General features: G+C 37.2%; 1 protein-coding gene across 1 annotated transcript; it reads left to right on the forward strand.

The window, feature by feature from the left end:
• The first annotated feature begins 809 nt into the window (after window positions 1-809).
• On the forward strand, window positions 810-24,232 carry LOC149410179 (uncharacterized). The gene is made up of 5 exons (XM_089648962.1): window positions 810-942; window positions 1,972-2,147; window positions 2,709-2,829; window positions 22,265-22,482; window positions 23,999-24,232. The coding sequence occupies exons 1-5, from the start codon at window positions 810-812 to the stop codon at window positions 24,230-24,232; spliced, it is 882 nt and encodes a 293-aa protein (XP_089505088.1).
• Window positions 24,233-25,559: the final 1,327 nt, after the last annotated feature.

The following is a 25,559-nucleotide window of genomic DNA, read 5'->3' on the forward strand; positions in this document are numbered from 1 at the left end:
GTATGTGACAAGGTTTGTGTAGGCCTGACAGAACGGACGATTTCCAAAAGAATCCAACAGTAATCATATCTACATATATCAACATACACTTCACCACATTCTTTACGCAACTGCCCTGACGATGGACACTGTAATGCTGTCCAAAATATTGGCTTGAGAAGGAAGAAGCGAACCACGGCGTAATACCCCAAAAATAAGAAGAAATTGTGGGTTAGACGTTTACAGTTTCCAACGCGAAATGACTTATTTTATTATAAATATGGACTTAAATCTTTTTTTTGTAAAGTGCTCCCAACCGTATAGTGGGACTACGGCACTCCAAATGGGGTTATGTTGTCAGGCTATTCAACAATTCAAGCAACTTTTAGTTCTGAATGAAGGTCTTTCATTAGGGTGATACTGAGAGCATCTACTACTCTGGCACGAAATCTAACATCGACATTTTTCGGATTTATACTTAAAAGAAGCAACTAAATCAACCGTCCAATACACATATTGCTTCACTTCTATGGATCACCGCTTCTCACATCTTCAAACACACTCGTACATTACCTAAATTTCACACTTTCCCGGTAAATTACTCAATGATCAAATCACAAAAAAGACGTTACAAGGAGAGGTTTAAATCATAGACCATGCAATATTTTAAATACATGTGAATTGTTTTTCTCTATAAACATTGCTATGTTTTTTTACTGCAATAAAATAAAAAGTATTAATGATTCCCAAAAAATACATAATCATCGACGATTTTGTTTTTTATTTGACTGAAAAAATATATTTTTACTTTTAAGGTCGGTTGGTGCATGATGTTGGCAGCTGAAAACCTGTTATGGGTCTTGTTGGCCAGGTTCGTAGCGGGCGGTGGAAGTGCGGGTTCTTTTACCATCGCAACCATCTACAACAACGAGATTGCTGAACCTCGTGTCAAAGCCTCATTAGGTAAAAATACAGTTACAGTGAATGTAACCCATAAATGTTTGTCTTTCTTTTTAAAAAAATTCAAAGGTGTAGGCTTGGGCGCAAAAATGAGATTACTGCGTGTTGGGAAGTAAGAGCTTCATAGATGCACGCACAGATGGTAGTGCATAGAGCTTGCGTGGAAGTCCGTAAGATGGAGCCAGTGGCCAGTAGTCGCCAGGGCCAGTGGTAAGGCTCTCAGAGAAACTTACTGTTTCAGATTCCAATTAGCCAGCTTCTAGTTAGGTCGACTATCGAGTCACCATTATATTATGCGGAGTAATATTTAATAATAATTTACTGATATCAAACACAGACTAAAACAGAATCAACTGAACTATACCAAAAAACACTATCTTACTTATTTTAAAATTATTTAAAAAAAAAAAATTATACCACATGATATATGTTCATAATTAAATTCATATATGTAACTTTGATGTAATATTCATTTTCTTATAATTAAATTGTACATAATATGTAAATGAAATCCTCAGCACGGGAGATCCCAGTGAGGATATCATTATATCTCTTTGTTACAACAAAAAAAATATATAATAAAACACAAAAAAAATAATAATAATAATAAATCCCTGATTAATCTAAAAGAACCAATTATTTATAAACTCCTTCCAAGACGAGTTGGAGACCTGTTTGTACGAACACAACACTGAGCCACACAAAAGCTTCCTTTTGTAAAAACTTTCGCTTATTATTTTGACTTTTCCTGTATAATCCGTATATAGGTCGGAAACCCAGATTTCACCAATATTACATGTATTGTCCATGATTTTAATACAGCAATGTGTTTATTTTTTCTTTGCAAAACCAAACTACTCTGTACTTGGGTGGTATATTTATTTGTAAATTAGGTTACTCTTTGCCTACATCCATATTTTGCAGTAGCTTCAATTCTGTTTTGGTTTTCCTTGTGTCCTTTCTGATGATTTGCTGGGTTCCTTCTAGGAATGGATGTGGACACTTCTTGAGTGAAATCTTTTTTTGTTGCAGGAGGCTTGCTTGCCATAGGCTTTACGACAGGATTACTCTTTTCCTATATCCTGGGAGCCTTGTTGCCCTACACCTACGTGTTGGTCATCTACATCTGTCTCTGCGCCCTCTTCTTTCCAGCCTGGTGGTTCATGCCAGAGTCTCCCTGCTATCTGATGTTGAAGGGATATGAAGAGGTGATTATAGGTTTGATTTATCTTTCTCACTTTTGCTTGTAGAAGACGACTTTACCTATTCCAAACAAAACTATTGTTCCCAATATCCATTTTAAATAAGCACCGTTTGTTTATGTCATTTCCTCTAATATATATGGGTTGGTTTTTTAATTAAAGATTCAACTTATATTGGATGGCAATTTTATAAAAATCCTTTTAAATATATTTTATACCGTTGGTATTAAAATAAATGTCGTTACACGGCGTTACTTGGGCGTTACGGCGTTACTTGGGTGCGTTGTTTTATTGTATATATTCTGTATACAGTTCTCCTATAGATTAGATGTTTATTTGGTTGTTTGGTTGTTTAACATTTCAGATGTAGGAAATAAGTATTTCGTCGTAAAAATGTTAATATTAAAAATGGTGGGAATTATCTTATGTCTAAAATATTTACAATGTTATATTAATTCTGGAATGAACAGTAAGTGTATTGATTGCTCACACTTCACCGAGGTACCTTATTTTATCTGGTTATATTCTACTTTGGCCACAAATCGATGTTGATAAAACTACTTTCAGGATGCACTACTCACTCTACAGTGGTTACTTGGACCGGATGGATCGCATGCCCAAAATGCCTTCAACAGGCTAAAGAAGGAACAAGCAGGAGCTGCTAAAAACACAACCCTCATGGAGTTCTGTAAGCACAACTGCTTCATCAAGTGATAAAGAGAAAGAATAAAAGTCTCCCTTTGTGTCTCTTAGGTCTCTTGTGTATCTTGTGTCTCCTGCCTCTAGTTTTATTGAGTTCTTTATCATTTGAATAAGTTTTTTGTATAATTTTATGATTTTGTAATTGTTTGTGTCTATTTGTATAATAACTGAGTTATTATAGCTGGATTGATCTAACGTAAATGAAAATATCTGTAAGAACAAAGCTTAACCCAGCTTTTGCTTGCCGAAACGCGCTACCAAATTCTCCACTCGAGGAGAAGTGGGGCCCTTGCAGTAACGGCGTACAAAATTCTTAATAATTTAATAGATAGCCCATACCCTCTGGAATGCTATAAGTTGTTCGTACCGAACAACTACAACCAGGGACGGCACCATGATCTGCTATGTATCCCAAGTGTCAGAACGGACTTACTGGCTCGGCATAGCATGACACGAGGTATGGCGCTGTTAAACAACGCCTCCATATTTCCGCCTCCGCCTATCGATGTTTTTAATAATAGCCTTGAAGAATTTAAGAGGCATGTCAATGCCAAAAACCACTATTTATAACTTTATTAATGTTACATGTGTATTGTAAATGGACACACTGTCTGAATTACACACAAAAAAAAAAAAAATATATATATATATAGTCCTCTTCCCGTATTATGTTGATCCAGTAAGAAGTTGTTAGACTAAGTTGATCCACCTTAAACACCATATAACTTGGTTATTATGGAATACATCTGAATGAATTGACAACAGTGGTACAATAATTATCAATGTTGCCAGTTTGCCAGAAAAACCATTTGATATACTGTTAGTAAAATTTTCAAAATTTGTATGGAAATCGGATGCATAATTTATGTTGATCTACCCAAATTGGCATACTTATGTTGATCTCATATATATTGATCTATTCCCGTAGTATGTTGATACAGGTAAGAAGTTATTAGACAAAGTTGATCTGTGTCCCTATATATGGTTATACTAAATGAACCAATCAAGGGGCAATCGGTGGACTGTTCATCACAAGGTTTTATGTGATTCCGTAATCTTTTGTGATATTGAACTCAAAGTATTAGTCTCTAGAGTCGAATATCGCATGAAATGACTGTGAAATGGTACCGTTTCAAATCAAAATGACGTGTGTTGCTTGAATTGTTTATAAGAAATGTATGCGTATTTAGATCGAAACGAAAATTTCGCAAAAACAAATCCATAAAAAAATCATAACTTAGCAGGGGTACACGGGTTCATAGGGTGAGGTTTGTCTAGGTCCTGGCGGCGGATGCGTTTTCCCATCTACTGCGTGGCGGGCCGGATCGAAATAAACTGGTTGAGGGATACCTTTCGACCATAAAAATCCAAAATGGCGGCAAAAGGAATAATGTTATGTAGGAAATTTTGAACCTGTATCTTTTACCATCTCTCCTGATTACGCTTCGTGACTTAGTAGGGGAGGCCGGGTTCTTGGTTATAATGGGTAATTAATGGATGATTGGACGCGGTTGGAGCTAACTAAAAACTGTCCAAAGAAGCGAAGCTAGCAGTCCACAATGGAGTGCTGGTACCTACCCTAATATATGTTGCTTGAATTGTTTATAAGAAATGTATGCGTATTTAGATTGAAACGAAACTTTCGCAAAAATCAAATCCATAAAAAATACCTACTGCGTGGCGGGCCGGATCGAAAGAGACTGGTTGAGGGATACCTTTTGACCATCAAAATCCAAAATGGCGGCAAAAGGCATAATGTTATATGGGAAATTTTGAACTTGCATCTATTACCATCTCTCCTGATTACGCTTCGTGACTTAGTAGGGGTGGCCGGGTTCTTGGTTATAATGGGTAATTAATGGATGATTGGACGAGGTTGGAGCTAACAAAAAACTGTCCAAAGAAGCGAAGCTAGCAGTCCACAATGGAGTGCTGGTACCTACCCTAATATACGGAAGTGAGGCATGGAACTGGCAGAAAAAGGCTGAAAGTAGACTGAATACTGTAGAAATGAGATCCCTGAGGCATATGTACGGTAAAATCATGTATGACAAAATGTGCGTATGCTGTGTCTATTCTACAGATATTTTATTAGAGCCTGTTAAAAGGAGCTAGCAGCATTGATCCCCGGTGCACCGTGCACGTGCTTGATACTCGACGGACCGAGCGGAATACACGTTCACAGTTAAGTTGATGTTATCTATACATATATGAACGGGTCGTTTCTCCGACTCGTTTTATCGTAAGTCGGCTCGCATGTGGAACGAGCTATCAATATAATCCGGGCCTCTTTAAGACCCGCATTAATAAATTCATTCCTACAGCCCCTACCTTAACCCGCCTCATAACGCTGCCCAACCGGTTGGCGACATAGTTTCTATGTATTTAACGTGTAAAGACAGGGGCGCTCTAGTGAGAGGTGTCACATAAAAAAATCATACCGCCGAATTTGAATATGGAGACTTACAAAAACTTCCGTCTGGAGCCAGTGAGACTATGGCATCCTCAAAGGAGACCTCAAAGGAGATGACGAGGAGGAAGGTGGGAGAGTACCTGGCTATTCAGATATAACCAAACACTAATTGTAAAATAGTGCAAATTAATTTAAATAAAATTTATTTGAACCCGCGACCTACGGATTGCTAGTCGAGAGCCACCTCAAGTAGTTTGATATGTTTGGTGACTTAGCAGGAGTGCCCGGGTTTATGGGGTGAGGTTTGTTCGGTTCTTGGCGGCGGATGCGCTTGCCTACCAAATGCGTGGTGGGCCGGATCGATTAATCCTCTTTCAACGCATCGCCTTGCAACGCAGTAGGAGAGTTGGAATCTTATTTTTATCACTCGAACACACTGACCCCCAGAATACTACCCACCCATCCATACCTATTTCCTTCCCAGAACTCACTGACCTTCCTTTCTTTCAAAATACCCCCAACACAGCATTCACAAAGATGACATAGGCCTTGAGGGTTACGATTTTCCTTAGGGCCTCCTGTGTGGAGACGATGTAAAAAAATACAAAAAATAAACAACTATCTCGCTAAAACGTTGGCGGTGACTAATGGTAGGTGTATTGGTTATCTAATATATTGGCTCCCGGGGCGGCGGTACACATAATTGTAATAATTCTCGAGGGCTCTGATGTACAGACATTATGGCTCCTGTTGATTTACGAACATATACTAAAACATCGTTGGTTGGAATCGGTGCTTGAAATGACTTTAGCCATGTTTAGTAAAAAAACAAATTGGAATAAATTTTTCAGCAATTTCAATTTAAAATTTGAAAAATTAAATTCTCACCAATCTAATCAACGCAATTTTAATAGGCACATATTATGGATATTACGCTTTGTTTCAACTTAATCATTACAAGAAACTTACGTCGGGAGAGATGGTAAAAGATACATTAAAATAAAATTTTATTCAATCAATGTTCAAAATTTCTCTTATAAAATGACTTAGACAAATCTCACCCCATGAACCCGGGCACCCCTGCTAAGTCACGAAACGTAGTAAATGATGCATTAAAGTTACATTTTTGTTTAATCAAGTTCAAAAGATTTTTTAAGCATGGATTTGACGTTTTTGAAAGTTCCATTTCAATATAAATACGCGTGAGGCAGTCTATCCTCTTTAAGTACAGAGTCAATTTTATAGAATATGGATGTTCTAACGGAATCTAAAAAGTACCACAACGCGCGCGAAATTGGCGGTTACAAGTTACAACACATGCAAGCGGTCAAGTTTGTCAGAAATATATAGATCAACAAAATAATGGTGCAGCCACACGCAAAGCTCACATCAACAGATAATATAAAGCACAATAGCGCTCGCCATACAATCCCATACAGACCCGACACACGTAAAAAGATAACGCGCTATAAGTGTGGTTCTGAACTTCGCTAACCGAATTTATTTTACGTAACCGCTCCCGACGCGATATTTGAAAAGTTATGCGTCCCCCTCTCCGCCGTAAAAAGGAGAGGGGGTCATTTTAATTGCGGAGCTACCAACTAAGTTCCGTGTTCCCTTTGACAGCCATGACATAAGCAGCCTAATAATGCATTTCTTATTTATTATGTTAGCTCATATCGTCATGTGTGCTAGTAAATTTAGAAACATAAAAAAACTTTATTTGGCAAACATACTTAACATATATTTAAAATATAAATATAATCAATATTTGAATTTGAAGTAAACAAATTTTCGCCCTTTCAAAATTAATCATATTTTTAACTCAGTATGTTTATTTGGTAATATCATTCGGTTTTTTGATAAAGTTGGACGGCCCGATACCTACATAGAGAAGCTTCTAGTTTGTTCGTTTGTTGATTGTTTTCAATTGTTTTACTGGGTAATCTGGTTTGCTCTCGTCAGCTCTCGTGCTCTCTTCTCGTTCCCTGCCCTGGTGTTGGTCCTTGCCGCCTTTGCCTTCGACATTTTTAGAAATCGACGTGAGCTTATTTTACAATAATTTATTATATGTCGCTTTCGTCGATCGGCATGCGAACTGCGAATTTCCTGATTCGACGGAGAGGTTATGTCAGGTTATGTGAAAATGCGCTATTTACGCGCAGATTGTTTAAAATCTAAACAGTTTATAAATAGCATTTATAATTATATAGTTGGCGGCATCATCATCTGAGGATGAGCTGTCCAACAGATCCAGCAATAGGCGACAAGTATCATCCATTTCGAAAACGTGCTCAAGCTGTCAGTAAGTAAAGTTGTAACTTTGACAGATGAAATTATGTTCCTCGGCCGCTCTCAAATTCAACTGACCCCCTCTCCTACCATAGGAAGAAATATTTGATAGCGTCGTGTGTCGGTAGAAAAGATGATGCGCTGTACATTAACTTTTGATGTGAGCTTTGCGTCTGGCAGCACCATGAATCGTGTAAAATGTATATGCGACCGAAAAATGGGCGTGGCTTACAGCAAAATCTCGATGACACAAGTTGATCTGTAGGGATTTACATATGTATGCCAGCTTGGGTAGTGGATCAATAATAATAATAATAATAACATGGAATTTATATAGCGCAGTTTAGTGTCATTTCACTTCAAGTGCGCTTAACTACTCGTATAAAAAACTTTAAAAAAATGGTAATTCAGTGTTAATAGTTCTTAAAATTATTCCTACAGTGTGCCTTACCCAATACAGATCTAATATTATAACACTAAATACACTGTTTATACAAAGTGATGACAAAACTTAGAATAACAATAACAGTAGGACAGGACAAAACACGAATATTAAAACTAAAACATAACATAAAACAGGAGGCAGTTTGTGCTCAGAAATGAGAATTTTCTGAGCAGACACTAAAAAGGTACAATAAGGAGACAACCGAAACCAAACAATTACCGGAAGTTTTAGAATATGGCTTATTATAAAATATTGAAAAGAAGTTAAAATTTATAAATGGTAAGATTTTTTAAATAATTTTGTTTTTAAAGCTCGTTTAAATTCAGCCAAATTCTGGAGATTAGTAAGAGCTGAGGGAAGTCTATTCCAGATGAGAGGGCCTGTTACACTAAAAGAACGATCATAGTAAACAGCTCGATTTGACCTAGAAAGTTCGATTAGACGATTACTAATATCTAGATCTGCTGACCTTAGAGTAAGCTGTCTATTGCTTAAGTTTTGTCGGATACATAGTTCCGATATATATGCTGGCGCCATTCCTTGCAATGCTTTGAAGGTCATTAAGCAGATCTTAAACTCTATTCTTTCAGGGCATCGAAGCCAGTGAAGGCGATCCCTTAGAAGTGGGGTTATACGGCAATACTTAGATTCACCAAAAGTCATTCTTGCCGCAGCATTAAAAACTGACTGGATTCTATTGATTTGTTTCTGAGGTAGGCCGGCATATGCACTATTGCAATAGTCCATACGTGAGATGACGAACGAATTTATGAGTGACTTTGCTCCATCAGAGGGAAGGCATCTCCTGATTGATTTTATCTGCCTTAAATGGAAAAAACCAGAACTCACAGCTTTTGAAATTTGCGATTCAAGAGAAAGAATATTGTCCATAGTGAAACCTAGAAATTTTATTTCTGCAGAAGGGATTATATCCGTATCCTGAATACGGATTGGACTGAAGTCAAGGAGAGCTTGCCTTCCAGGGGAAGCTATCCACATAAATTCTGTCTTTGTGGGATTTAGTTTAAGTTTATTGACAGACATCCAACTTGAGATTGTGTTAATGAGGCTAACCACCTGGTTTTTAAGGACGTCTTTTTCGTCCGGAGAACAAAACTTGAAAATCAAACGATCATCTGCGTAGCCTTGTGATTCAAAGCCAGCTGAGTGAATTAGTCGTTCAAGACGATTCGTATAGAGAATGAAGAGAATGGGGCCTAGGACAGAACCCTGGGGAACTCCAAATTCTATGGGAGTTTCAGGTGATGTACATTTATTGAAAGTTACTGAGGCTACTCGTCCAGACAGGTACGATGTCATCCATTGGAGTGCATCACCTCGAACGCCAAATTCGGTTTCAAGCACATTTAGTAAAATACTATGATCTACTGTGTCAAATGCCGCACTCATGTCAAGAACAGATATCAAACCCAACTTACCTGCTTCCATCCCGATGATCAAGTCTGAAACAACCCGCAAAAGAACAGTTTCCGTTGAATGAAACCGTCGATAAGCGGATTGATTTTTGGCAAACAGACCAGCGGAGTTCAAGTACCCCACTAATTGTTTGGCAACGATTTTCTCAAGCAGTTTTGATAGGAATGGTAGGTTGGATATTGGCCTGTAATTATCTGTATTATCAGTATTAAGATTTTGTTTTTTTAGTATTGGAGTTATAATTGATTTTTTAAGTGATCCCGGTACAAGTGAATTTACAAGAGACTTCCGGATAATTTCGGTAATTACAGGTGCTATATCCGGGAGACATTTCTTTAAGAGCCAGGTCGGTATGGGGTCTTGAGCGCATTGCTTGTTTGGGCAAGACTTCACAGCACGTACGACATCTTCTTCAGTTACTGCTGCAAAAGTAGTGAAGTTACCAGTGAGCGGAGTTGTTGCTGCGACAGAAGGCATTCCTACCCCACCGAGAGCCCGAATTTTTTCGACTTTACTCCTAAAATATGTCGCAAGACTATCCGCTTCAAGAGAGGAATCAATCTTGATATTGCTCTCTCCACATAAAGTTTTTATATTTTGCCACAGTTTTCGAGGGTCCTTTTCTGCTTCAATTTGTTCACACCAAAAGTTAGATTTTTTCTGCGTTACTTCTTCCTTGTAAGCATTTTGTTTCGCAATCCAAAGTTGCCGATTGCTGAAAGTCGGGTTTCGTCTGTACAACCTCTCGAATTTTCGCATTTCCCTTTTCTTCTTGAGACATTCAGCCTCGAACCATTTGCAGCCATTTCGAATGCGGCAGACCTTCTCTGTGAAAGGTGCATTTTTGTCAAGTAATGCCAGTAGCGTAGAATTATAAAGAATTACTAACTCTTCTACCTGGTATTTACAAAACTTTTCCTTATCACAGAGCGGTGAGATTTTCAGTTCATTGCAAAATGCCTCCAAAAGTCGAATTCTCTCCAATTTCTAGAGATAACGGATTTAAACTCCAATTTTGGAGGATCGAAGGCAAACACGGATGTGACGAGACGATGATCCGATAGTCCAATGTCAGTCACGTGAGTTTTATTCGGGGGAGACCCAACTCGGGAAATGATTACATCAAGTGTACCTCCTGCATCATGAGTAGCTGAGTTTACCCACTGCTCGCAGCCGAAGTCACACAGGATTTTGGTGAATTTTTTGGACATGAGTTCAGTTTTCTTTTCTAGGTGAATATTTACATCTCCTAAAATGATAACATCACAGTTGTAGTTGGAGGTGCATTCTAGGAGAGACCTGAATTCATTAAAAAAATTTGCAGTCGGTGCGCACGACCCGGGACGGTAGATGGAGATTATGACGAGGGATGCACCATTGGCAGAAGCCTTGCAACTGACGAACTCGAAAGTAGTATAAATCTGACGTATCCCTATACTGTCTAAACGAATACCACTTTGCGCTACAATTGCAACTCCCCCATGATTTGTAAAATTAATGTTCGTTGTATCATCTTTAATGGGCCTTGCAGCTTCATAAACCGAGAACCCGCTTGATCGAAGGTTTTTGATTGAAAGTGAGTCTGCATTTTCGTGCCAAGTCTCCGATAGCGCCAAAATGTGAATACCTTTGTCACGTATCAGATCCACAATATCATCGTGTTTGTTTCCAATGGATCGCGCATTCCAGGCGGCAACGGTTAAAAACTTAGGCGGACGAGCATTCCTGGTTTGTGCTAAACGCAAGATTTTAACTAGCTTAACTTTCCTCCCGGCTCTACACCCTCGTTTTCTTCCCTTACGTCGGGGAAATAGTACACTATTGTTATTATCATTATTACTATGGTTTTTGTCATTATCACTGCCATTATCACTATTAATATTGTTTTTAACTGGCAAGGGTCGTAAAGCACACAATTCGTCCAAAGTATATCTTATCATGATTTATGACCCTTACGACCCATTTCGAAAGTTCACACAAAAAATACAACGTACCCTTATATCGGTCATCGCACCGTCCCAGCAGAAAACATGTGGCATGCATCTGTGAACTCGCACTGCACCATTCAACAAACTATGTCTGCTAAAAAGTTTTTGAATAAAACTTTTACATTCAATATTTGAAAATGTCATATCTATCAGAATTTACACTATACAATTATTTTAACATAAAAAACACATAATTTGGCATATTTCACTTATAAGGACACACTTTAAGAACACTAGTATAAGAACTACCCTTTCAGGAGAATTTAAATCTGGGAGCTTAAATAGATGCGTGTCTGCAGCTTCTAAGCGCGAACACTATATATATAGTCCTCTTCCCGTATTATGTTGATCCAGTAAGAAGTTGTTAGACTAAGTTGATCCACCTTAAACACCATATAACTTGGCTATTATGGAATACATCTGAATGAATTGACAACAGTGGTACAATAATTATCAATGTTGCCAGTTTGCCAGAAAAACCATTTGATATACTGTTAGTAAAATTTTCAAAATTTGTATGGAAATCGGATGCATAATTTATGTTGATCTACCCAAATTGGCATACTTATGTTGATCTCATATATATTGATCTATTCCCGTAGTATGTTGATACAGGTAAGAAGTTATTAGACAAAGTTGATCTGTGTCCCTATATATGGTTTTACTAAATGAACCAATCAAGGGGCAATCGGTGGACTGTTCATCACAAGGTTTTATGTGATTCCGTAATCTTTTGTGATATTGAACTCAAAGTATTAGTCTCTAGAGTCGAATATCGCATGAAATGACTGTGAAATGGTACCGTTTCAAATCAAAATGACGTGTGTTGCTTGAATTGTTTATAAGAAATGTATGCGTATTTAGATCGAAACGAAAATTTCGCAAAAACAAATCGATAAAAAAATCATAACTTAGCAGGGGTACACGGGTTCATAGGGTGAGGTTTGTCTAGGTCCTGGCGGCGGATGCGTTTTCCCATCTACTGCGTGGCGGGCCGGATCGAAATAAACTGGTTGAGGGATACCTTTCGACCATAAAAATCCAAAATGGCGGCAAAAGGAATAATGTTATGTAGAAAATTTTTAACCTGTATCTTTTGCCATCTCTCCTGATTACGCTTCGTGACTTAGTAGGGGAGGCCGGGTTCTTGGTTATAATGGGTAATTAATGGATGATTGGACGCGGTTGGAGCTAACTAAAAACTGTCCAAAGAAGCGAAGCTAGCAGTCCACAATGGAGTGCTGGTACCTACCCTAATATATGTTGCTTGAATTGTTTATAAGAAATGTATGCGTATTTAGATTGAAACGAAACTTTCGCAAAAATCAAATCCATAAAAAATACCTACTGCGTGGCGGGCCGGATCGAAAGAGACTGGTTGAGGGATACCTTTTGACCATCAAAATCCAAAATGGCGGCAAAAGGCATAATGTTATATGGGAAATTTTGAACTTGCATCTATTACCATCTCTCCTGATTACGCTTCGTGACTTAGTAGGGGTGGCCGGGTTCTTGGTTATAATGGGTAATTAAAGGATGATTGGACGAGGTTGGAGCTAACAAAAAACTGTCCAAAGAAGCGAAGCTAGCAGTCCACAATGGAGTGCTGGTACCTACCCTAATATATGGAAATGAGGCATGGAATTGGCAGAAGAAGGCTGAAAGTAGACAGAATACTGTAGAAATGAGATCCCTGAGGCATATGTACGGTAAAATCATGTATGACAAAATGTGCGTATGCTGTGTCTATTCTACAGATATTTTATTAGAGCCTGTTAAAAGGAGCTAGCAGCATTGATCCCCGGTGCACTGTGCACGTGCTTGATACTCGACGGACCGAGCGGAATACACGTTCACAGTTAAGTTGATGTTATCTATACATATATGAACGGGTCGTTCATATATGTATAGATAACATCAACTTAAGTCGGCTCGCATGTGGAACGAGCTATCAATATAATCCGGGCCTCTTTAAGACCCGCATTAATAAATTCATTCCTACAGCCCCTACCTTAACCCGCCTCATAACGCTGCCCAACCGGTTGGCGACATAGTTTCTATGTATTTAACGTGTAAAGACAGGGGCGCTCTAGTGAGAGGTGTCACATAAAAAAATCATACCGCCGAATTTGAATATGGAGACTTACAAAAACTTCCGTCTGGAGCCAGTGAGACTATGGCATCCTCAAAGGAGACCTCAAAGGAGATGACGAGGAGGAAGGTGGGAGAGTACCTGGCTATTCAGATATAATATTTAATAATATTTGGCTAATTTATATAGCGCCGTTTTCGTGAAAAATCACCTCAAGGGCGCTGAATAACCAAACACTAATTGTAAAATAGTGCAAATTAATTTTAATAAAATTTATGTTGGTTTTTTTAATGTCATTGATTAATTGAGAACACATTAGTAAAAAAAAAAATCATTTCGGGAACATGCCGATCTGGGGTCAATGTCGCGCCAGCGCTCAAATTTAAGCCACTGTGCGACATAGTGAAATACTCCCTTAGTCATTAAAACTATGTGTGTTACGTAATTCTTATTTTCAATCACACGAAGCTAATAGTACCCTTATTTATAATTATATATATATATATATAATTATAAATATATATTGTCCTCTTCCCGTATTATGTTGATCCAGTAAGAAGTTGTTAGACTAAGTTGATCCACCTTTAACACCATATAACTTGGCTATTATGGAATACATCTGAATAAATTGACAACAGTGGTACAATAATTATCAATGTTGCCAGTTTGCCAGAAAAACCATTTGATATACTGTTAGTAAAATTTTCAAAATTTGTATGGAAATCGGATGCATAATTTATGTTGATCTACCCAAATTGGCTAACTTATGTTGATCTCATATATATTGATCTATTCCCGTAGTATGTTGATCTACCCAAATTGGCATACTTATGTTGATCTCATATATATTGATCTATTCCCGTTGTATGTTGATCCAGGTAAGAAGTTATTAGACAAAGTTGATCTGTGTCCCTATATATGGTTTTACTAAATGAACCAATCAAGGGGCAATCGGTGGACTGTTCATCACAAGGTTTTATGTGATTCCGTAATCTTTTGTGATATTGAACTCAAAGTATTAGTCTCTAGAGTCGAATATCGCATGAAATGACTGTGAAATGGTACCGTTTCAAATCAAAATGACGTGTGTTGCTTGAATTGTTTATAAGAAATGTATGCGTATTTAGATCGAAACGAAAATTTCGCAAAAACAAATCCATAAAAAAATCATAACTTAGCAGGGGTACACGGGTTCATAGGGTGAGGTTTGTCTAGGTCCTGGCGGCGGATGCGTTTTCCCATCTACTGCGTGGCGGGCCGGATCGAAATAAACTGGTTGAGGGATACCTTTCGACCATAAAAATCCAAAATGGCGGCAAAAGGAATAATGTTATGTAGGAAATTTTGAACCTGTATCTTTTACCATCTCTCCTGATTACGCTTCGTGACTTAGTAGGGGAGGCCGGGTTCTTGGTTATAATGGGTAATTAATGGATGATTGGACGCGGTTGGAGCTAACTAAAAACTGTCCAAAGAAGCGAAGCTAGCAGTCCACAATGTAGTGCTGGTACCTACCCTAATATATGGAAATGAGGCATGGAATTGGCAGAAGAAGGCTGAAAGTAGACAGAATACTGTAGAAATGAAATCCCTGAGGCATATGTGCAGTAAAATCATGTATGACGAAATGTGCGTATGCTGTGTCTATTCTACAGGTATTTTATAAGAGCCTGTTAAAAGAAGCTAGCAGCATTGATCCCCGGTGCACCGTGCACGTGCGTGATACTCGAGCGGAACACAGGTTCACAGTAAAGTTGATGTTATCTATGTATGAACGGGTCGTTTCTCCGACTCGTTTTACCGTAAGTCGGCTCGCATGTGGAACGAGCTATCAGCATCTGTTTTTCCTCGTCCATATAATTCGCGCCTCTTTAAGACCAGCATTAATAAATTCATTCCAACAGCCCCTACCTTAACCCGCCTCATAACGCTGCCCAACCGGTTGGCGACATAGTTTCTATGTATTTAACGTGTAAAGACAGGGGCGCTCTTGTGAGAGGTGTCACATAAAAAAATCATACCGCCGAATTTGAATATGGAGACTTACAAAAACTTCCGTCTGGAGCCAGTGAGACTATGGCATCCTCAAAGGAGACCTCAAAGGAGATGACGAGGAGGAAGGTGGGAGAGTACCTGGCTATTCAGATATAACCAAACACTAATTGTAAAATAGTGCAAATTAATTTTAATAAAATTTATTTGAACCCGCGACCTTCGGATTGCTAGTCGAGAGCCACCTCAAGTAGTTTGATATGTTTGGTGACTTAGCAGGAGTGCCTGGGTTTATGGGGTGAGGTTTGTTCGGTTCTTGGCGGCGGATGCGCTTGCCTACCAAATGCGTGGTGGGCCGGATCGATTAATCCTCTTTCAACGCATCGCCTTGCAACGCAGTAGGAGAGTTGGAATCTTATGTTTATCACTCGAACACACTGACCCCCAGAATACTACCCACCCATCCATACCTATTTCCTTCCCAGAACTCACTGACCTTCCTTTCTTTCAAAATACCCCCAACACAGCATTCACAAAGATGACATAGGCCTTGAGGGTTACGATTTTCCTTAGGGCCTCCTGTGTGGAGACGATGTAAAAAAATACAAAAAATAAACAACTATCTCGCTAAATCGTTGGCGGTGACTAATGGTAGGTGTATTGGTTATCCAATAAATGGCTCCCGGGGCGGCGGTACACATAATTGTAATAATTCTCGAGGGCTCTGATGTACAGACATTATGGCTCCTGTTGATTGACGAACATATACTAAAACATCGTTGGTTGGAATCGGTGCTTGAAATGACTTTAGCCATGTTTAGTAAAAAACAAATTGGAATAAATTTTTCAGCAATTTCAATTTAAAATTTGAAAAATTTAATTCTCACCAATCTAATCACCGCAATTTTAATAGGCACATATTATGGATATTACGCTTTGTTTCAACTTAATCATTACAAGAAACTTACGTCGGGAGAGATGGTAAAAGATACATTAAAATAAAATTTTATTCAATCAATGTCCAAAATTTCTCTTATAAAATGACTTAGACAAATCTCACCCCATGAACCCGGGCACCCCTGCTAAGTCACGAAACGTAGTAAATGATGCATTAAAGTTACATTTTTGTTTAATCAAGTTCAAAAGATTTTTTAAGCATGGATATGACGTTTTTGAAAGTTCCATTTCAATATAAATACGCGTGAGGCAGTCTATCCTCTTTAAGTACAGAGTCATTTTCATAGAATATGGAGTAAATGAGATAAATATATATATATATATATATATATATATATATATATATATATATATATATGTGTTCGCTTATTTATCCCCTCTCGTACTATGTTGATCTCGCGCGACGGTACGCCAGGTATATGTTGATCCGTTTGCATTTGTTGATCCACTCCGGATATGTTGATCCATTACCCAAGCTGGCATACATATGTAAATCCCTACAGATCAACTTGTGTCATCGAGATTTTGCTGTAAGCCACACCCATTTTTCAGTCACATATGGAATGGAACTTTCAAAAACGTCATATCCATGCTTAAAAAATCTTTTGAACTTGATTAAACAAAAATGTAACTTTAATGCATCATTTACTACGTTTCGTGACTTAGCAGGGGTGCCCGGGTTCATGGGGTGAGATTTGTCTAAGTCATTTTATAAGAGAAATTTTGGACATTGATTGAATAAAATTTTATTTTAATGTATCTTTTACCATCTCTCCCGACGTAAGTTTCTTGTAATGATTAAGTTGAAACAAAGCGTAATATCCATAATATGTGCCTATTAAAATTGCGGTGATTAGATTGGTGAGAATTAAATTTTTCAAATTTTAAATTGAAATTGCTGAAAAATTTATTCCAATTTGTTTTTTACTAAACATGGCTAAAGTCATTTCAAGCACCGATTCCAACCAACGATGTTTTAGTATATGTTCGTCAATCAACAGGAGCCATAATGTCTGTACATCAGAGCCCTCGAGAATTATTACAATTATGTGTACCGCCGCCCCGGGAGCCATTTATTGGATAACCAATACACCTACCATTAGTCACCGCCAACGATTTAGCGAGATAGTTGTTTATTTTTTGTATTTTTTTACATCGTCTCCACACAGGAGGCCCTAAGGAAAATCGTAACCCTCAAGGCCTATGTCATCTTTGTGAATGCTGTGTTGGGGGTATTTTGAAAGAAAGGAAGGTCAGTGAGTTCTGGGAAGGAAATAGGTATGGATGGGTGGGTAGTATTCTGGGGGTCAGTGTGTTCGAGTGATAAACATAAGATTCCAACTCTCCTACTGCGTTGCAAGGCGATGCGTTGAAAGAGGATTAATCGATCCGGCCCACCACGCATTTGGTAGGCAAGCGCATCCGCCGCCAAGAACCGAACAAACCTCACCCCATAAACCCAGGCACTCCTGCTAAGTCACCAAACATATCAAACTACTTGAGGTGGCTCTCGACTAGCAATCCGAAGGTCGCGGGTTCAAATAAATTTTATTAAAATTAATTTGCACTATTTTACAATTAGTGTTTGGTTATATCTGAATAGCCAGGTACTCTCCCACCTTCCTCCTCGTCATCTCCTTTGAGGTCTCCTTTGAGGATGCCATAGTCTCACTGGCTCCAGACGGAAGTTTTTGTAAGTCTCCATATTCAAATTCGGCGGTATGATTTTTTTATGTGACACCTCTCACAAGAGCGCCCCTGTCTTTACACGTTAAATACATAGAAACTATGTCGCCAACCGGTTGGGCAGCGTTATGAGGCGGGTTAAGGTAGGGGCTGTTGGAATGAATTTATTAATGCTGGTCTTAAAGAGGCGCGAATTATATGGACGAGGAAAAACAGATGCTGATAGCTCGTTCCACATGCGAGCCGACTTACGGTAAAACGAGTCGGAGAAACGACCCGTTCATACATAGATAACATCAACTTTACTGTGAACCTGTGTTCCGCTCGAGTATCACGCACGTGCACGGTGCACCGGGGATCAATGCTGCTAGCTTCTTTTAACAGGCTCTTATAAAATACCTGTAGAATAGACACAGCATACGCACATTTCGTCATACATGATTTTACTGCACATATGCCTCAGGGATTTCATTTCTACAGTATTCTGTCTACTTTCAGCCTTCTTCTGCCAATTCCATGCCTCATTTCCATATATTAGGGTAGGTACCAGCACTACATTGTGGACTGCTAGCTTCGCTTCTTTGGACAGTTTTTAGTTAGCTCCAACCGCGTCCAATCATCCATTAATTACCCATTATAACCAAGAACCCGGCCTCCCCTACTAAGTCACGAAGCGTAATCAGGAGAGATGGTAAAAGATACAGGTTCAAAATTTCCTACATAACATTATTCCTTTTGCCGCCATTTTGGATTTTTATGGTCGAAAGGTATCCCTCAACCAGTTTATTTCGATCCGGCCCGCCACGCAGTAGATGGGAAAACGCATCCGCCGCCAGGACCTAGACAAACCTCACCCTATGAACCCGTGTACCCCTGCTAAGTTATGATTTTTTTATGGATTTGTTTTTGCGAAATTTTCGTTTCGATCTAAATACGCATACATTTCTTATAAACAATTCAAGCAACACACGTCATTTTGATTTGAAACGGTACCATTTCACAGTCATTTCATGCGATATTCGACTCTAGAGACTAATACTTTGAGTTCAATATCACAAAAGATTACGGAATCACATAAAACCTTGTGATGAACAGTCCACCGATTGCCCCTTGATTGGTTCATTTAGTAAAACCATATATAGGGACACAGATCAACTTTGTCTAATAACTTCTTACCTGGATCAACATACAACGGGAATAGATCAATATATATGAGATCAACATAAGTATGCCAATTTGGGTAGATCAACATACTACGGGAATAGATCAATATATATGAGATCAACATAAGTTAGCCAATTTGGGTAGATCAACATAAATTATGCATCCGATTTCCATACAAATTTTGAAAATTTTACTAACAGTATATCAAATGGTTTTTCTGGCAAACTGGCAACATTGATAATTATTGTACCACTGTTGTCAATTTATTCAGATGTATTCCATAATAGCCAAGTTATATGGTGTTAAAGGTGGATCAACTTAGTCTAACAACTTCTTACTGGATCAACATAATACGGGAAGAGGACAATATATATTTATAATTATATATATATATATATATATATAATTATAAATAAGGGTACTATTAGCTTCGTGTGATTGAAAATAAGAATTACGTAACACACATAGTTTTAATGACTAAGGGAGTATTTCACTATGTCGCACAGTGGCTTAAATTTGAGCGCTGGCGCGACATTGACCCCAGATCGGCATGTTCCCGAAATGATTTTTTTTTTTACTAATGTGTTCTCAATTAATCAATGACATTAAAAAAACCATTGAAAATAACATCCGAAGCTTACTTACTCGGTAATTACGCACAGAACTGAGATGTTCGGGCGCGCAACTATGCTGCTGTATCTAGGCGAGTTTGAAGGCGTGCGAAATCAGGTTGTTTGTGAACTTATTATACCAAAAAAATATTTTTTAAAATCACTTGAGATATTCTTTAAGATACGTGCTTTATTTAAATAAATGAATTTTTTTTAATAAATTATAACTGTTGCCTTGGTTCAAAGTTTACCTTTTTTTCCAATTTTTTGGCTTTAATGGAGTAGGAATAAAAATCTTCACGAGTCTTCACGCTAATTTTAGTAGGATATTATTGCTGTGTCTTTTTTGTATACGGACAAAAAAAATCACCACCAACTTTAGCCAGCCACTCCAGTAATTGCATTTTTAAGAAATGATTGTACTTAATTTTCGTCAATTTTATTTCAGAATCCAATCTTTAACTCCTATATGTGAAAGAAAGATCAACTTAATGTAATATTTTGTTCTGTGTACTATCAAAAATAAAATTGAAAGTAATTAACCACTAAAAATATTGCTGTTATTTACATCCAGAACGTAATTACGTTGGTTTATTTATATATTTGCATTTAGTTGCAGAAAACAGATATAAAAGAAGGAATTTCCCTCTTATTATTTAGTTGTATTTGAAGGTGTGCCGAGTTAAGTTCTTAATGTGTTTATCGTTGATTCAAAGTGAAAATTTAACCATGGATAATGTTTTTCAACGTAAGTTATTTACAATGTATATTATTGTTAATATTTAAATACTTGCTCAAAATTATAAAGCCATATTTTTAATGCAGTTTATATTTCATTCGGTAAACCTTCAAGACTTTTTAACTGTTTCATCAGTTTAAGAAGTCATAATCAAAATAGTTTTGACCGAATATATAATGGAAAAAAATGTAAATTATTGAAAAAATATCAAAGACAATCAACCTCAATTAGATTTATTTATCTTTTCAGAAAGCCGCGCTATCTCACGAAGGGAACTGTTTGACATCATCCGGGAGGAGGGGTTCTCTATTGCAAGACCATCTCAAGCAATGATTACACTATTAAATAAGTACGTTTGTGAAAAAGTGAGAATTTTCTATGAATGTGATGTACGTGAAGTTTTCCTAAAAAGAATTAATGTCTTTGCCATGAATTTATCAACGCGGTGGAAATTGAGTCATTATGTTGCTTAATCAAATGATAGTAAGTTAACGTTAATCACCTAAACAGTTTACCCAAATAATTATAAACATAGGGTTACTACTGGAAATCACATTTTGTATTTATGTTAAATTATGTCATAAATATTTAGTTTTCAATATATAATTTATCTTTTTTTTCAAAGAATTATAATCCATAAAATTATTTAGTTTTCATGTATTTTCATTATCTGTTTTATAAATAATTATTTAAAAATGTTATTATCTTGTTTTCTAAAGAATCATAATGTACAAAATTGTTCACTGTATTTTTATTATCTGTTTTTTTAAAGAATTATAATCTATAAAATACAAACTTAGCTCCCAAGTTACACGCTACTTTTTATAAAAGCATTAAAATCATTATCAACATTTCAAATAATAAGAATTAACAAAAAATAAGTGGTATTTCTTATTAATACCTTAAAAAACATCAATGATGCCAAATGGTCGAACGCCGAGAACGATGTCGCGCCAAATCATCAAAATTGGCCACTGTGTGTCGGGCTAAATATCTGAATAGCTATCCGTTGGCTGGCTTTAAAGTTCAGAATAACTTCGTTATTCAACGGCGACCGTTTCACCATTGTTTCGAACTTCCGGATAGATAACACTCGAAATAGTCTGGCAACATCGCAAAATGTTTGCAGTTTCTCCATCTACTGCCACGGCTGTCATGCGTCACAGTCCGCACACCGCGAAGTGTGCATTTTTTTGGTTATGTTATGTTGATTATCAGGTCATTTTAGATAGATTCGTGTCGAATTAATACATTGTTTCTTATTTTGAACACAATCAAATAATTCAGGATGGATCATACAAGCATTCAAATTCATTCTACAAAATTCGACTCACTTCTCAGCTGTTAAACTCGGAATGTTTTGACGCCATCTTTGATTCGAGGAATAGCGCCTAACGTGAAGTTCGAGCACTGATTAGTCAAATCTAACTTTAACCCGAGCGTTAGCGTTATTCAGATATAGTGAAAACGAAAAAATGACTAATCCGCGGATTAGTGCTTAGTCAGAACATAATCAGAGATAGTGAAAAACCCCCTAAATCACACGATAGTTGATTAGTGGTAATTGGAATTCATTATAATAATAATTGCTGTATTAATTTTTAGTTAAAGATGCTGCGGCAAAGAAGGCCATTGTCCTCGCTCTCATTTTAATCACAGTGCAGACCTTCAGCGGTGTATTCGCAGTCCTCTCTTACGCTTCTGGGATCATGAGTCGCTGGGGAGGGTTAATATCACCCACCGCAGGAAGCATGCTGTTTGGTTGTGTCATGGTTTGCGGTAGTCTGTTGCCTACGTTCATTGGTGACAAGATACCGAGAAAGGTAAGTGTCATTTATGCATCAGGTCTTTTTTCATGTTCAACTCTTTCCTTGCCATTACATATTGCCTTGTCAGCTGACTTTAAAAGTAACTTATATGATCTTCTAGATTCATTGCCTGAGGACGTAACCACATCTCAAATTTCCTTGGTGAACAATGCTTCTCCACTCCTCGCGGTTCTACGCTGCATGGAGAGTATATAGATTATAATAGCTTATGAATGTGGCTAGCTGTTGACTGTTGAAATATATATATTTTTTTTTTTTTTAAAAGAAAGACAAACATTCCCGGGTTACGAATAACCCAACAATGTTTGAAAATCTCCTACTACCACCACAGAAAGCCGAAAATGTTGCTTGTGTTGTGATGGAGGACTTAGCCAGCCGAGGAATCGAACACGCGACGCTCGGGTGAGACCCAAGCGCTATGCCCACTCAACCACTGACCGGTCGAATTATATATTAATATGATAAAGTTATCTAAATAATTCTGCATTGGAGTATAAGTATGGCATCCCCATTTTAGGAACTTTGTGAGGCTAAGACTGTGGGGAAAGGATATTAATAAGGATAATACCAAGGGCGGAAAATACCTGAGGGGCGATTTAGGTTCCATTGAAGAATACGAACTTGTCCTTAATATTAAAATAAACCACTTTAGAGGCGATCGTGGTTCTACTTAAGGATAAGTTATTGTTTTTAATCTTAAAATTCACGACTTTTCGCCAACTTTAAAGTTAATCGTCCTCCAAAACTATATGTTACAAAACTATAAACAATTTTTCTATACTAGATGGTAACCTCTGGTAAGAAAGTATCTCTCGACATCCTTTTCGCTTGTGACAAATCGTATTTGTTTTTTTGTTTTTGAATACCTTGCTAGTTCAACTTTTATCCTCAAATAATTGTTTAGAAATAGGCAAAGAGGTTTTATTATTTGTGTGTTCAAAACAAAGCTACACAATATGTTAAATTGAATGTGATATTGACGAACGTTAAATCTTTAAACGCTTTTCAATAAATAAATTATATAATTACTTGAAATATTAATATAAAAGAGATCTATTAGTCCTTGTCACTAGGAGATTCTGTGCTGATGGGAACTAGGTTATGGATGGTGGGTTTTCAACGACTTCTGTGGTTCACAAGGTTTGGGTGGGGTTTTTTCAAGATTTTTTCATTAAATTCTATGATGATGTTTTAAAAATACTAGTAATTTTTCCAATAATTCCTTGAGCCAAGATTTGTTTCTTGTTATGAGTTTGTTATATTGAAACTTAACGACAAATAATTCAGAGTTTTTTGACCAAAGGTAGTTAGACATTTATTTATATATTTAGTTGGTCTATTTGATTTGATCTATTTTGATAATGATGTTAGGTGTTTTCCTTGGGATTGTTGTGAGATGATGTACAAGAATATGAAGGAACATAATTTTTTGTTGAATTAGTAAATGTTAACACCAAACAGAAGAGAAGCGCTTAAACGTCTGTTATATCATTGAATATTTTAATTTTAGCGATGTCTGTGCATCTCCTGCTCAATGCTGAGCACGGGAATGCTGATCCTTGGAACGTTGCAGCTACTGCAGGCCCAAGGACTCAACCTATACGACTCTTGGTTAGGCGTGATTCCCATCATTGTCCTCTGTGTCACGGCGTTCTTTCACTTCGCTGGGCTTGGGTCTGTCACTTACATCATCATCATGGAACTGTTCTCTGATAAGGTCGGTACCACACACAAATACCTGTAGCTACTCTTGATAACGTATGTCTATCGGGTACTCCTTGTTAGGACGTTTATAGTGTGTTATAAAACATTGTCTTCTATATGAATAAGTCATCGGTATATAATAACAACAGATTAGCCCTCTCATACCTAATTTCAATCTAAAAATAACACCACTTGAGAGTAATTTCATAATAAAACTCCCCATAGAATTCTGACCTTTCTACTTCGAAAGTACATATATATATAAGCAAATTCACTACAGCACAAAACAGAGCACAAAGTTATTGCTTAAATCCCTTGTTGTAATTTGTCAATTTTATCGGCCAAAGAATTCAATATGTACTAGTACCTCAATCAACAATTACTGCTGATTAAATTTTTTCACCTGTAAACAACTAACTTTATTTTTTGTAGGAAAGGCTTTGTTAGTGCTAAATTTCCCACTAGATGGCGTCGAAACATATTATATCTACATTTGTTGGTGAAATATTTTGACTAGTCAAATATCTTTTTTGTTGTTTGTTTTTGGTATGCTATGCCGTGTTGCGCTAACTCCTTCTTTAGCCGACGTTTCGGACATCGTTGCAGTGTCCATCATCAGGGCAGATCCGGTAGATCCGGCATAACACCCCAAAAACAAACAACAAAAATGCTTTTGGCCGTGAAAATCTAAAAACTTATTAGTCAAATATCATTATTTTTAATGATAAAATAATGTTTATAAGTAAAGGTTTTATGTATAGCGTATAGCATAAAGGATAACAAATAATTATAAGCAATAATTAATCGCCTGAAAACATCAATACAAATTGAAAATATCTCCCAAATAAAAATAAATGCTGTCAACGGGAATTGAACCCGTGCCTTCTGAAGTCCGGTCAGGTGCTTTGAACAACTGAGCCATGTCGGTTTATTTCCAACCCGCCAAATAATTTAATATGTACTAGTACCTCAATCTACACTTACTTTATTTTACATTTATTTAAATAAACCAATATTTTTAATTTCGGCGTTAATTATATGGTTAACATGCGCATTTTTTAATTGTGCTTTCCCCACTAAACTTACAGAGCTGTTTCGTGTTTTAAACAACGTTTATATAAATAATAATAATAGTATAATTTTTTTTGTACGTTCGCCCTTATTTATCAGGAAGTCCTCTTATGTTTTATTTTGCAGACAAGAGGAGTAGCAGGAACGTTGATAGCTACCGTCATGTGGTTTGACTCTTTCCTATTGCTTCAGTTCTTCGGTATTGCTGTAGAGGTTAGTAAATATTAATTTATTTATTTATTGCATCTCACTATACATAAAACACTTTTTTTCACATAAAAATCAAACTCACTAGG

The sequence above is a fragment of the Hesperophylax consimilis genome, chromosome 28 (assembly GCF_061612785.1).
Source record: "Hesperophylax consimilis isolate HC1 chromosome 28, BYU_Hcon_1.0, whole genome shotgun sequence".
Taxonomy (NCBI): domain Eukaryota; kingdom Metazoa; phylum Arthropoda; class Insecta; order Trichoptera; family Limnephilidae; genus Hesperophylax; species Hesperophylax consimilis.

Bases quoted from the DNA above. Each gene is read 5' to 3' on its own strand.
- LOC149410179 (XM_089648962.1), top strand. From the start codon at position 810: ATGTTGGCAGCTGAAAACCTGTTATGGGTCTTGTTGGCCAGGTTCGTA. The intron at 943-1,971 runs GTAAAAATACAG...TTTTTGTTGCAG, and splicing joins TCGTGTCAAAGCCTCATTAG to GAGGCTTGCTTGCCATAGGC. The intron at 2,830-22,264 runs GTAAGCACAACT...ATTAATTTTTAG, and splicing joins CACAACCCTCATGGAGTTCT to TTAAAGATGCTGCGGCAAAG.